Source organism: Primulina tabacum, chromosome 7 (genome assembly GCF_025594145.1).
Source record: "Primulina tabacum isolate GXHZ01 chromosome 7, ASM2559414v2, whole genome shotgun sequence".
Classification (NCBI taxonomy): Eukaryota; Viridiplantae; Streptophyta; class Magnoliopsida; order Lamiales; family Gesneriaceae; genus Primulina; species Primulina tabacum.
The window spans coordinates 28,327,743-28,341,979 of NC_134556.1; the positions used below are offsets into that span (position 1 = coordinate 28,327,743).

Here is a 14,237-nt window from a genome sequence, read left to right on the forward strand (position 1 = left end):
TCCGATGTTCATAAGATATCGTTTAGGACTAAATATGGGCTAATACGAGTTTATGGTCATGACATTTGGGTTGACCAATGAGCCAGTGATCTTCATGGATCTCATGAATAATGTATTTCAGCCGTATCTGCATCAATTCGTCATAGTATTCATTGATCATATTTTTATCTATTCGAAGAGTAAAGAGGAGCATATTCGGCATTTGAGAATAGCACTGCAAGTACTGCAAGATAGTAAGTTGTTTGCTAAATTTAGAAAGTGTGAGTTTTGGCTTGATAGAGTGGCATTCTTAGGAAACATTATTTCTAGTGATGGAGTCGAGGTTGATCCGAGTAAAGTGGAGGCAGTGAAAGAATGGCCAGTACCGAAGAGTGTAACCGAGATCCAATGTTTCCTGGGTCTAGCTGGCTATTATAGGAAGTTTATTCAAGGATTCTCATATATTGCGGTACCCTTGACTGCCTTGACAAAGAATAATGCAAAGTTCATATGGGGATCCGAGTGCCAAGAAAGTTTCGAAAAATTGAAGCAAGCTTTGATCTCAGCGCCAGTATTATCGATGCCATCGAGGCAAGGAGAGTATGTTCTGTAAATCGTTGCTTCGAAAATTGGTTTTGGCGCAGTACTGATGCAAAGTGACTGAGGTATAGATTATGTATTGAGATAGCTGAAAGTGCATGAGAAAAATTACCCTACACATGATCTGGAGCTCGCAGCAGTCGTTTTTGCATTAAAGATTTGGCGACATTACTTGTATGGGGAGAAGTGCAAGATTTTCACCGACCATAAAAGTTTGAAATAATTCTTCACACAAAAAGAGTTGAATATGAGGCAAAGAACATGGTTGGAATTAGTAGAAAACTACGACTATTACATTAGCTACCATCCGGGAAAAGCTAATGTAGTAGCGGACTCATTGAGTAGAAAAACAACAGTTATCAATCATTTATCACTTCAGCGACCATTGTAGTCCAAGATTCAGCGATTTGAGCTTGCGGCTTATGCTAGGGGCGAGGCCCTTAATCTTGCCTCCATGACAGTACAGTAGACTTTGAGGGATATAATCTGTGAGGGGCAGTCAACTGATGAGCCATTGCAAAAGTGGAGGTCAAGAGATGAAGCCAAGGGTCGGAAGCTGTATTCTTAAGAATATGGCATAGTGCGATACCGAGATCGACAATGGGTTCTTAGTGGCAATTCTCTGGGAGAAGTCGTTATGAAAGAAGCTCATGATACTCCGTACTCCATTCATCCAGGAAGTACGAATATGTATAAAGACTTGCAATTATTATATTGTTGGTCGGGCATGAAGCGTCATATCCTGCAATTTGTATCCGAATGTTTGACATGTCAACAAGTTAAAGCAGAGCATCAGAGTCCAGCAAAGAAACTTAAGCCACTTCCTATTCCCGAGTGGAAATGGGAAAATACTAAGATGGACTTTGTTGTGGGATTGCCGAGGTCTATCAAGGGATTTAAATCTTTTTGGGTGATAGTGGATCGTCTTAAGAATTCAGCACATTTTCTACCCATCAAGATGACATTCACTATGACACAGTATGCCGATTTGTATATTCGAGAGATTGTGCGACTACATAGGATTCCTGTATCAATTGTCTCGGATGAAGATCCCAGAATTACATCATCCTTCTGGAAGAGTCTGCATGCAGCGATGGGCACTAAATTATTATTCAGCACAACATTCCATCCATAAACAGAAGGTCAGTCTGAAAGAGTTATTCAAATTTTGGAGGATCTACTGCGAGCATGTGTGATAGATTTTCAAGGGATTTGGGATTCTAAATTACCTCTAGTGGAGTTTACCTACAATAATAGCTAACAATCATCAATAGGGATGGCTTCTTATGAGGCATTATATGGAAGGAATTGTAGATCACCCATACATTGGGACGATGTTGTAGAGAGAGGAGAATTTGGTCCGGACTTGATCAAGCAAACAACAGAGCTAGTAGTCAAAATTTGAGGTAGAATGAAGACTGCACAAAGCCAACAGAAAATTTATGCCAACAAGTGACGAAGAGAGCTAGAGTTTGCAGTAGGCGACCACGTTTTTGTGAAAATTGCACCTATGAATGGTGTTATGAGATTTCATTTTCCTAATTGAAGAAATAATTGGACAAACTTAGTCCTAGATTCATAGGGTCATTTGAATTTTGGAGAGGATTGAAACACTAACCTATATAGTTGCATTGCCACCAATGCTATCCGGAGTACACAATGTGTTCTACATATCTATGCTGCGAAAGTACATGTCAAACCCTTCATATGTACTAAATCATGAACCACTGCAATTGAATCCAAACATGACTTATGAGAATAGACCTATAGAAATCTTGGCCTGGCAAGAAAAAAGACTCCGAAACAAAGTCATACCAATGATCAAAGTAAAATGGCTAAATCACTCGGAGGAAGATGCTACATGGAAAACTGAGAGGGACATCAGGAGTCGCTACCCGAGAGTTATTAATATCGAGGACTGAATTTTATTTAAGGGAGAGAGGAATTAAAAGGTCAAAAAAATAAGACGACGTAATCCAACTTCTTGAGAATCTAGGAAAAAATGGAAAATGACAACTTAAATGATTTTAAGTGCTTAAATTAATTAAGTTTGATATGTTTATATGGTTATGAAGTAGTTTTCTACTTGAATGCATAAAATTGTATTTTTAAATGTTATTTGAGATGCGATCGAGTAATTGAGACCGAAAGTTGAAAAATAGAAATTATTTTTATTAAATAATTGTTTTTAATAAGGCTGATGCTTTATGATATTTTTGAAAATAAGGAGTTTTGAGGTGATTTTACACGAAGAGACGTAATTTTTAACTATATTTGATTTTCTACGAAAATATGAACTTTTTGATAACTCGGCTAATAATTTCACTGAACTTTGCTAAACGAAATATTTTAATTATGCACTAATGGGCTTATTGGGCCTAGTATATCATACTAATTGAAGGATCGTTTGCTGAGCAATCTTTCGGATGTTTCAAACAAAATATTCTCCAATGAGCTGCAATAGCTCGTGTTCTAAGAATATTAACACCGATGAATTAAATCGAGTTTGGTTAAAAACCAAGCGGAAGAAACTCGAAGTAATCTTTTTTGAAGAAGACTGTTATATTAGAAAGCATTTTATCTTATGTAAACTGAATAACCGAAAAGGGATAGATTAGTTTTTGCATTCATAAGTTCAGTTATGGTGACAGCTGAACTAATGGATACTCTAACTGATCCAAACAGTTTAAAAACAATAGTTAAACAGTTAAATACACAAGATATGTTTATGGATTTTTGGAGACTTCAACTGCTCCTACGTCACCCCTTCTACCGCCTCGGGTAGGATCCACAAGAAGACTTTGATTTATACAACACCTTGTACAAACCCACTCAGCTAGGACTTACCCACTGCCTAAACTGAACTCCTAGACTTAGGCTGAAGGCAGCACCTTCCAGTCAATACTTCTTTAATGTCTATGTGAGAAAGACTACATACACAAGTTTAACGTCTTTGTGCAAGACTGTATTTGAGTGGATGAGAGTGTTTGTGTGTGAGAACTGAACAAGGATGTTCTCACACACTGAGGGAAATACGCTTCTAATCTAAGCTGATATATCCGTAAAGAGTTCCCTCGACTGGGCTGAATGCTTCTCTCTTTAAGTTGATATGACTTTGAAGCGTGCCCTTTCTTTTCTTTCTTGTGTTGTGTGTTGTTCTTATTTGAGTCTTTACTGATCTTCTCTTTATATAGAATGGAAAACTAATTGTACAGTGAGACTCATTTATTGTATCCGTTGCATCTTGAATTTATTTCTTAGACTTTGTGTCTCGACTTTTCGACTACCCTTTTGAAACGTTTTGTCTTTAATGTCCTGATGCAACGTTCATTACTGACCTTTGACTGGGTAATGGCTTTGTACCTCCACGTACAGCTGGATTCCACTTGAAAGAGTTTGTCTTCATCCATAACCGAAAGATTCTAACTGATGCTTCGAACTGGTCAGTTGAACTGATCTTTCAGTTGGGCTGGTGAAATTAGTTGACTCGTCAGTAGAACTGATTTCACACTTGTTCAGTTGGACTGATCAGCTGGGTTTCTTCATCAGTTGAACACTCCTTCGGCTGGCCAGGCTTCTGAGGTTTTCCTGCTGAATCACCTATCAACTGGACAATCAGCTGGACTGCTCAATTGACGTAATCAGTTAGACTGATTCATTTAGTGCGATCAGTTGGGTATTTAGTTTTGCGATGTAAACATTTCGTAAGTGATCCTAGATGCTGCACACTAAGGTAGATCATTAGCAACATAATTAACAGGTTTTGTTATCACCAAAATCAAGATTGCGAACTTGAAAAGTTCCAACACTAATGGGCCCAAGCTTACTTGTAATGCCCTAGATTGTATGCGGATAAAATGAAAAGATGAAGTGTTGCTTGAAGAAAGGGACCGCACCCGTGCCTAGAGAAGCACCGCACCCGCGGTGCATGGACAAAAAGTTAGTCATTTTTACAGTAGGGTCACCGCACCCGCGGTCCAAGAAAGAGTGCACCCGCGGTTGATGGACAGAGAGTTGGAAAGTATTTACAGAAATGACACCGCACCCGCGGTTTTATATGTAGCGCACCCGCGGTCGTCGATTTTGGAAAGTGGATGGACCGCCGAAGCTTGAGCGCACCTGCGGTTCCTGAACTACCGCACCCGCGGTCATGCGTGTTACTTGAAAAATATGACACTTGACCCTCAACATGCAAGATATATATATGATTTGTCATTCATTTCTTCCTCATTTTCAGCAGATGGAACGAGAGAGAGAGACTTCAAGAATTCCTTCATGCTCTATTTCTTTTAGAAATTGATTGTATAAGATATCTTCATCAGAATTTTAATTAGAGTTCAGATTTGTGATCTTCTCAACCAAGGCTACAAGAAGAGGTAAATATTGTTCAATTCCAACATGATTTAGATTTTATGTGTTGGAGAAATTATGATATGGTTACTATTAGAGATTCTTGAGATTATAGATGTCGTAGATTCGCAACCGGATCGAAGAAATAGTACCGTATGCATTTGTTATGAATTTTAGCATATCTTGATTGAGAATATGCAGATTTTGAGAGTATGATGTGTATATGATGATGATTATGAGTTGAGACCTATGAATTATTGATATATGTGGGAGTTGGATTGACCGGTATTGAGAAGTTACGTTGTTATGCCGTCAAATGGTACCGAGGTCAAGTATTGAATTGGATATGTGTTGATTGAGATTAGAGATTGATAAAATATGTATCAACATTTCCATTTCAGATTTGATAGTGACAGATTCGTCATCGAGACTTCGACATCGACAGACATTGTGCGACGAAAGGTATAATTCATGTTTTGTTTGGGGAAGACACAACTCAAATGAGATTCAATTTGAGTTTCCCAACCAAATCACATACTAGAATTGTTGTTTATCTTTTGATATGAGTTTGATTTGTTTATAGATCTATATTCAAATCTCTTGATAGGATGTTGTCTTGTTTATAGATTTATATTCAAGCCTTTGAGATAGGAGAGTCATTGGCAGACTTGCTAAACTAGATGTTCGGTGGTATCGACGCTTCGGATCAGATTCACTCCGATTGTAGACATTCGATACAGACATGACCGAAGTCTAGGAATAAGACGTACAGTTACCCCGATTGGGAGGGTAGGTGACAGATAGTGACGTCTTATTCACACCGGGATCCCTAGAGTAGAGTCGAGTCGAGTCAAGACATGATTTGATTTGAATTGCATGTTTATATAGATTGGTTTCATAGACTATGGAGCCCATTATTATTGCTTTGATTCATGATTTATGATTATGTATCAGCATGTATACATGTTTTATACTGGATTTGTTCTCACCGGAGTTTTCGGCTGTTGTTATGTCTGTATGTGTGCATAACAACAGGTGGGGCAGGATCAGGGTCGCGACAGAGATGAGAGATGGACATAGCGTGGTGATCACGGGCGTAGCAGATGAACTAGTAGTTGTACTTTTGATATGTACTGTATTTAATTACTGGTGTAGAATATGAATAAAACGAGGCATGTATATTATGTTTGTTGTAATGAAATGAATGTAGAATTATCTTGTGCTTGAGTTGTAAACATTTGATTTAATGTTAAAAGAAAAATTTCGATCCGTATTACTTGAACAAGGATCCGATTAATCCCGAAAAGAATGGAGTTAGAGCCCGGGTCCCCACATTACTCTACACCTTTTAATTAAAATAAATAAGCCCATTCTGAAGCACCTTATTGTCTAGCACCTGCCGAAATGAAAGAAACAAAAGATCAAATTCAAGAATTGATAAACAAAGGTTAATTCACCCTATTTGTTCTCCATGGGGTGCATTGGTATTGTTTGGGAAGAAGAAAGATGGTACTATGCGACTTTGTATTGATTATCGAGAGCTGAATAGAGTCACTATCAAGAATAAGTATTTTTTTCTACCAAGAATTGAAGACTTATTTGATCAATTCCAAGGAGCATCGAGATTCTCAAAGATTGATCTTCATTCTGTATACCATCAGTTGAAAGTGAAAGAGTCTAATGTTCATGAAACAGTGTTTAGGACTATATATGGGCAAAATATGAGTTTATGGTCATGCAATTTGGGTTGACCAATGCGCCAGCGATCTTCATGGATCTCATGAATCGTGTATTTCAGCTCTATTTGGATCAATTCATCATAGTCTTCATTGATGATATTTTTATCAATTCGAAGAGTAAAGAGGAGCATAGTTGGCATTTGAGGACAGCATTGCAAGTGTAATATCCCACCTTTTATCATTCTATTGTCAATGATGTTATTCTATGGTTTGGTGTTATGGATATATGGTTAATTTATTATTGATCATGGTTATTATTATGGTTTATGAATATAGTTCATGGAAGGGTTGGTATTTCATGTTAGAGCATCAATATGGTTATTGCATTGTATTCATGGTTATTTATTGTATGGTTTTGGTATGGTTAAGTAGATGGTTGTGTATTTGAGGATTTGTTATTGTTGTGAAGGTATAATGTTGGGAGTTGGATTGATGGTTTGGATGGTTTGAGCCAAATAGGTAATTGTGGTGCAGAAACGACATGAAAATTTTGGTATTTGTTACGGTTTTAGCATAATAAATGGGATATTGATCCAAATGACATGAGGCAAATTGCATTAGAAAGTTAAGATCCAAGGCTACAACTTTTATGTTTTGAGTTTTGTTCAAATAGTTAAGAAAGATGAGTCAAAAGTGGCCCGAAGTGTGTTATGTATATCGTCATTCCTACACTGACACATTTTGTTAGAATGGGCATAACTTTTGACTCAGAACTCCAAATGATCTGAAACCAGTGGGAGATTCAAGAAAAGACGTAGGGCTACAACTTTCATTTTACTACTTTGGCTAATTTGGAAGAAAGGGTATCGTTTTGGCCCTTTGACAGTGGGTACACGGACCCTTCACGGACCCATACACGGGGTCCGGGTCTTGCCAAAAGAAATTTGCGACTTACAGTGTGCACACGGATCCATACATGGAAGGGGGCACGAGGTCCATGTCTATGGCGTAAAAAACACATTTTTAAGAGTTTCTAAGCCAATAATTTAGCCATTTCACTTATTCTTCTTGCAAGCCATTGACTTGGGAAGCTAGGGTTCTTCAATTCTTTTCTTAATTCCTTTCTTTCCAAGGTTTGAATCTTCAAGTTGAAGGTGTGATCTTTATATCCTCAAGAGCAAGTGACCAAGGTAAGGAAACTTATCTTTTGGGTATTTGGTTGAAGTGAACGGAATGGTGGTTTAGGCTTGAATGATGGTTATAGGTTGAAGATGTTGGTATAATCTTGATCTTGTTTTGTAGGATCAACTACCAAGAAGCTATCATAACAAGTTCTATTGGTAGTAAGTGGGCTTTTTCCTTGAATGCATCTCATGGCCTATATATATGATGGATGTTGTTGTTATTGTTCCTAGCTCCTTTAATCCATTGATTATATACTTGCTATGTAATGGTTCATTGATTGAAAGAAAAGGAAAGAAATTTTGATGCCAATTGATAAGAAAGGAGCTAGTTCTAATTACATGCACACCACATGTTTGATAAAGTGATTCAATGGTTCTTTTTATTACTTGATAGTTATATGGTAATGGTGGTGCTGATAGCACTTCTAAACCCACATAACTGAAGTTGATCAACATTTAACATGTATAGTGATTGATTTTGACTGAAATGTATATGTATACCATCGACGGATGACTTATCATGCCATACAAGGAAAATAAAAAAAATGGTTGATAGAATGCCATCTTATAATTGTTATCTATATATTCCATTGAACGGTGTTATATCCTATGGTTCAATTGTAATGATTCCTTTCTTTACACTATTGTATATGTAATTGTTATTGAAAGTTACACTTACTGAGTTTTGTAAACTCATTCCAGTTATATAATGTGATGCAGATAAAAAGGAATAGCGATAGAAGTGTCGAGGCATGGAAGGTACATGTGCCAAAGCTTGGAGAATTATGTTTTGATAAAATGTGGCAATTATAAAATTGTTTTGAGTCTTGTACTTTGGTTTATGTTTTGAATAAGAAAATTTTGTCTTAACCTTTGTCAAACACTTGGTAATTATGGAGATGTGATATATGCGTTTAGTGGAGGTTTTGAGAATATATGTGTATTTTGGAAAGATTGATTGTGGTAATATTTATTTTGTTTGCTTGAGGATTTTTGGTAAGTATATATTTATGGGCAAAATTTGCAAAAAAATTATTAATAATTATTTTCTCCAAATCTTTTATAAGGCTTCCGCATTATAGCATTTATAGTTTAATGTCATGGGATAAGGGTGTTACATTTAGTGGTATCAGAGCAACATTTTTCGGACCAATGATTTGGCACATGTCTTCCTATGCTTGTGACACTTCGGTATGTATCTTTATGCATCTAATTGATGTATTGGTATGATGATAAGCTTTACACGTAATATGTTTTGAAAATGATTTTAAATTGAGATGCAATGTAGTAAAATGCCACCCAAGAGAAAAGCTCCTGAAGTACCTCCTAGAAGGAGAGCCGGAGAAGACCAAGACAATTCTTCCTCTAATGTAGTTGATGAGTTTAGTAGGCTACTTCATGAGCAAGCTAAAGTGCATGGGGAACAAATCCAGCAACTTCTCCGATTGCAAACACAAGTTCAAGGTAGAGACCAAGGCCGTTAACAACGAGTTCAAGAACGAGTTGTTGAGGTAGCTTATGATAAATTCAAGAAGATGAATCCACCCAAATTTTTAGGGAGTCTGGACCCTTTGATTGCGATGGAGTGGGTGAAGGCGGTCGAGGCGATATTTGATTACCTTAACTTTGATGATAAAGATCGAGTGAGTTGTGCTGTGTTTCTCTTAACCAAGACCACAAGAATTTGGTGGGAAGCAACCAAGGTAACGATTAATGTTCAAACATTGAAATTGAATGAGTTTAAAGATTTGTTCTATGATAAGTACTTTCCTAGCGATGTTAAAGCCCGCAAGGTGAAAGAATTCTTGGAGCTAAAGCAAGGGACAATGAACATGAATTATTACATCTTGAAGTTTGAAGAAGGTTGTCTTTTTGTTCTTTTCATTGCTAGCAACGACAAAGATAGAGCCGAGCATTTTATGCGGGGTTTGAGGGCGGAGATTCGAAGAGATGTTCGAATGTCCAAGGCTAATTCTTACAAAGAGATTGTTGAGAAAGCATTGATGGCCGAATATGATGAGAAAGAGATTGATAAAGAAAGACAATTCAGGAGGCAAAACTTTGTCCAAAAGGGTCAAGCTTCAGTTCAAGGAGGAAAAAGGAGGACACAAGGGGAAAGGAAAGGAAGAATATTGCGGTAAAGCTCCTGCGGTGCCATCTGAATCAGATAAGCCTTTGTCCTAAATGCCATAAACCACATAAAGGAGAGTGCCTAGTTGGAAGCAACAAATGTTATAGATGTGGAGGTGTTGGGCACATTGCGAACAATTGCACTCAATCATCGGGCAAGGGCCGAGTTCAGGGGCATATTTTCTCTTTGACCAAGGAAGGAGTTAATCATGATTCGTCAATCGTTTCAGGTGCCATTCTTATTTCAGGAAAGGTAGCTACTACTCTTGTTGAATGCTGATTTGATTGTCATTCCTATGATTGAGTTTGATGTTATTTTGGGAATGGATTGGTTATCTACTTATCGAGCTGTGATAGATTGTGTTATCTACTTATCTACTTATCGAGCTGTGATAGATTGGTTATCTACTTATCGAGCTGTTATTTTGGGAATGGATTGTCATTCTTTCAAGGCATGGTGATAGCAGGGTCTTCACGGGGTCAGGTACTTCGCTTGGCCTTTCTTTTATTTCTTGCTTGGAAATGCAACATATGTTGGTTAAGGGTTGTCATGGGTTTCTAGCATCGGTGGTGGATATAACTAGAGAAGGGAGTGGGAATGTGAGTGACATTGATATTGTGATGGATTATCTTGATGTCGTTGCGGTTGATGTGTCAGGATTTCCACCGGATAGAGAGGTAGAATTTGTTATTGATATTGTACTAGGTACCGCACCGATTTCTAAAGCCCCTTATCGAATGGCCCCAACTGAAATGAAAGAGTTGAAGAGTCAATTACAAGATTTATTAGATGAGGGCTTTTTTAGACCAAGTTCATCTCCATGGGGGGCACCGGTATTATTTGTGAAGAAGAAAGATGGGTCCTTGAGACTGTGTATTGACTATCGAGAGATCAACAAAGTAACAATCAAGAACAAATATCTTCCGCCCAGAATTGATGATCTTTTTGCTCAGTTGCAAGGTGCTACTGTATTTTCCAAAATTGATTTGCGGTCAGGGTACCATCAATTGAAAGTAAAGGAGTGTGACATACCTAAGACGGCTCTTCGAACCAGGTATGGTCACTACGAGTTTTTGGTTATGTCGTTTGGATTAACTAATGCTCCTTCTGTATTTATGGATCTTATGAATCGGGTTTTCAAGCCATATTTGGACAGTTTTGTGATTGTCATCATTGATGATATTTTAATCTATTCAAAGACTCGAGATCTACGTAGGCAGCATTTGAGGATCGTGTTACAGCAGTTGAGGGACAACCAATTATATGATAAATTCAAGAAGTGTTAATTTTGGCTGGAGCAAGTTGCATTTTTAGTTCATATCGTTTCCTAGGAAAGAATTGCTGTGGATCCGGCTAAGATTGAAGCAGTTAAGAAGTGGCCTATTCCTTTGACAGTTGCTGAGGTACGAAGTTTCCTTAGGTTGGCAGGGTACTATCGTTGTTTTATTTCTGATTTCTCTAAAATAGCCTTGCCACTTACTACTCTGATGAGAAAGACAGTTAATTTTAAATGGACTAATGAATGTCAGCAAGTATTTCAAGTATTGAAGGAAAAATTGACTTCCGCTCCAGTGTTAGTACTTCCTTAGGGAGTTGAAGACTTTGTAGTGGACACAGATGCTTCCAAGAAAGGTCTCGGTGCTATGTTGATGCAGCGAGGGAAAGTTATTGCTTATGCTTCTCGTCAATTGAATGATTATGAAAAGAACTATCCGGCTCATGATCTTGAGTTGGCAGCCGTGGTATTTGCTTTGAAGATCTGGCGACATTATTTATATGGCGTGAAATGTGAGATTTTCTCAGATCATAAAAGGCTTAAGTATCTCTTTACTCAGAAAGAACTGAACATGCGTCAGAGAAGGTGGTTAGAACTTGTGAAGGATTATGATTGCACTATCAGTTACCACCCAGGAAAAGCGAATGTGGTTGCTGATGCATTGAGCCGAAAGTCAGGTCTTCAATTGGGTTCAATGATTCAAAAGCCTCTGTTGTTTGATTTGTAGAGAAGTTAGATCGCATTGGTTGAGGAAGGTACGATCGCTCGACTTTCAGCCTTAGTTATTCGACCGACTTTGATTTACAGAATTAAGCATGAGCAACAGTTGGATACTCTTTTGTTGGACTTGAGAGCAAAGGCAGAGAAGAAGAGGAATTCTGAGTTTGGATTGAACAGTGATGGCATGATTATATTTCAAGGCCGTATTTGTGTTCCTGTTGATGATGCTATTCGTCGTGATGTTTTGACGGAAGCTCATACTGCACCTTATTCAGTACATCCAGGTGGCACCAAGAAGTATCAAGATCTTCGTTTATTGTATTAGTGGCCAGGTATGAAGAAAAATATATCATCATTTATTTTTGAATGCTTAACTTGTCAGCAGGTAAAGTGTAGAGCCCAAAATCAGTACACGTAAAACCCATGCATTTATTTAATTGTTAAATCATTTATTTAAATTTAAAATGATTTTTTTAGTGATGCTTGATTTATTAAATTACATTATTTTAAATTATATATGTTTATGTGATGCACGTTAAAATGTTTTCTTGAGTTTCATGTTTCATGCGAATATTCGATGCGGGATCGAGGGGATGAGACCGGGGACGATTTTTGGTAATTCTAAACGTGGTAATTTATTTTAAATTAAGATTGGGGCATTTTAAATAATTTTTTTTAAGTTTCAACATCTTTAAAGCCTAAATTAATTATTTAAGAATTTTGGAGTTTTAAAACTTTTAAATATTTATTTCTTGTGCACCTTATTTTAAATTAAGGGATTTTGTTAAAGTTAGAGTTGGATTAACATTTTTTTTTGTTGTTAATTACTAATTAAGCAATTTATTTTTATAATTAATACCCCTAATCCCCTCCTCACTACCCAAAACTCACGCACACACCTATCTACACACACACACACTCACGTACAAACACACACACAATTCCTTCCCCCTCTATTTTCAAATTTTTAATATCTTTGAGAGAGAAAACCTAGGGTTCTTGAATATAGCACTAGCCGCCCCTTTCTTTCAAATTTCCAGCATGTTTTGGTGATTTTATTTCAAGAAAAACCGAGCCACAATCGCCCCGGATCAATCCTCGCGCCATCTCCGCTTCGGTATCGTCGGTTCGGTCAATTTTAATATCAAAAAGCACATATATTCTGTTATTTCTACATCGATCTCGTTATATTATGCATTGTGTTGTTATTTATGCGTAAAAATACATGTGTGATGTGTAGAAGTTTGAGCAATGATGTTTGGATCAATTTTGAAACAGTTTTTGGATCACAAATCTCGTTTTTTCTGTTCTTTTAAAAACTGCGATTTTTCGGTCGCGATTTTGAGAAAACTTTCAACATGAAAATTGTAGAATTTTTTGATACCTTCGATTTGACAGTAAAATCAAATTATTTGGATAAAAATTGTGTGGGTTATGATATTTTTCGTGGGACTGCTCAAACTGCGTTTTCTGAAAATATGTTATTGATGCGTTCTTGAAGTTTTTGAGTTGCAGGCTTTGTTGGGAACTGTTGGTGGATTGTTGCTGCGTTTGGGTATTGTGAGTATGACATTGGGATAAATTTTGGTGCTTATTCTTGTGTCGGTAGGCACTTGGTTGCATTAGAAGTCGAAGGAAGTAGTTTGGTGTCAAAATTCATGTTAGGGATTATGTTGCGTAGTTGTTGTGCGTCGTCGTTTTGGGGACATTTGTTTGAGTTTAATCCCTGTCATAGCGTCCTAGGATGAGTCTCGATAGATTGGTTCATGATTCATACGATTTAGTAGGAGTTTTAAGCTTCATGTCGCGAGTTCAATACACTCGGAACCCGAGCGGTAATTTCCTACCGCCCGAGCGCCACTCTTTCCGTCCAAGTATTCTTTCCAGTAATCTCGGCGCTCGAGCGGTAATTTGTCACCGCCCGAGTGCCGACATCCAACGAATCCCTCAACGCCAAGTAAGTATGTTTGACGTACAAAGAAATTTTTTTAAGTTTTTTAGGTATGCTAAATGTCTTGCGACCAATTTATGTATGGGATTGGAAAGCAGTAAAGCATGACCGGGGACCAATCCACCCCGTTAAATCATGAACGGGTTTAGATCAGGATTGAAAAGCGTTAAAGCATGAACGAGGACCAATCTACCCGTTAAAGCACGAACGGGGATCTCATGTATGTGGCAGTGGATTCGTCCCTGTCAGCCCAGTACTGTGGTTTAGTCTGATCAGGCGATTTATGTTATGGGTCACTTGCTTTGAAACATGCCTCTACGCAAAATGATGAAGTTATGTATGTTCAAGTATGTTCAAGTATGCAAGC

At 37.6% G+C, this 14,237-nt stretch overlaps 1 protein-coding gene across 1 annotated transcript; it reads left to right on the forward strand.

Moving 5' to 3' along the window:
* The first annotated feature begins 9,084 nt into the window (after nt 1–9,084).
* On the forward strand, nt 9,085–12,244 carry LOC142550652 (uncharacterized). Its single transcript, XM_075659730.1, has 7 exons — nt 9,085–9,256; nt 9,350–9,929; nt 10,031–10,175; nt 10,319–11,056; nt 11,255–11,352; nt 11,824–11,910; nt 12,007–12,244. Exons 1-7 carry the CDS (start codon nt 9,085–9,087, stop codon nt 12,242–12,244), a joined length of 2,058 nt encoding a protein of 685 aa, XP_075515845.1.
* Nucleotides 12,245–14,237: the final 1,993 nt, after the last annotated feature.

Excerpts from the sequence above, each read along its gene's own strand:
- LOC142550652 (XM_075659730.1), top strand. The coding sequence starts at position 9,085 with ATGCCACCCAAGAGAAAAGCTCCTGAAGTACCTCCTAGAAGGAGAGCC. Across the intron at positions 11,057-11,254 it reads TTATGGATCTTATGAATCGG|GAAAGAATTGCTGTGGATCC; the intron begins GTTTTCAAGCCA and ends ATCGTTTCCTAG. Across the intron at positions 11,353-11,823 it reads AGTTTCCTTAGGTTGGCAGG|TTACCACCCAGGAAAAGCGA; the intron begins GTACTATCGTTG and ends TTGCACTATCAG.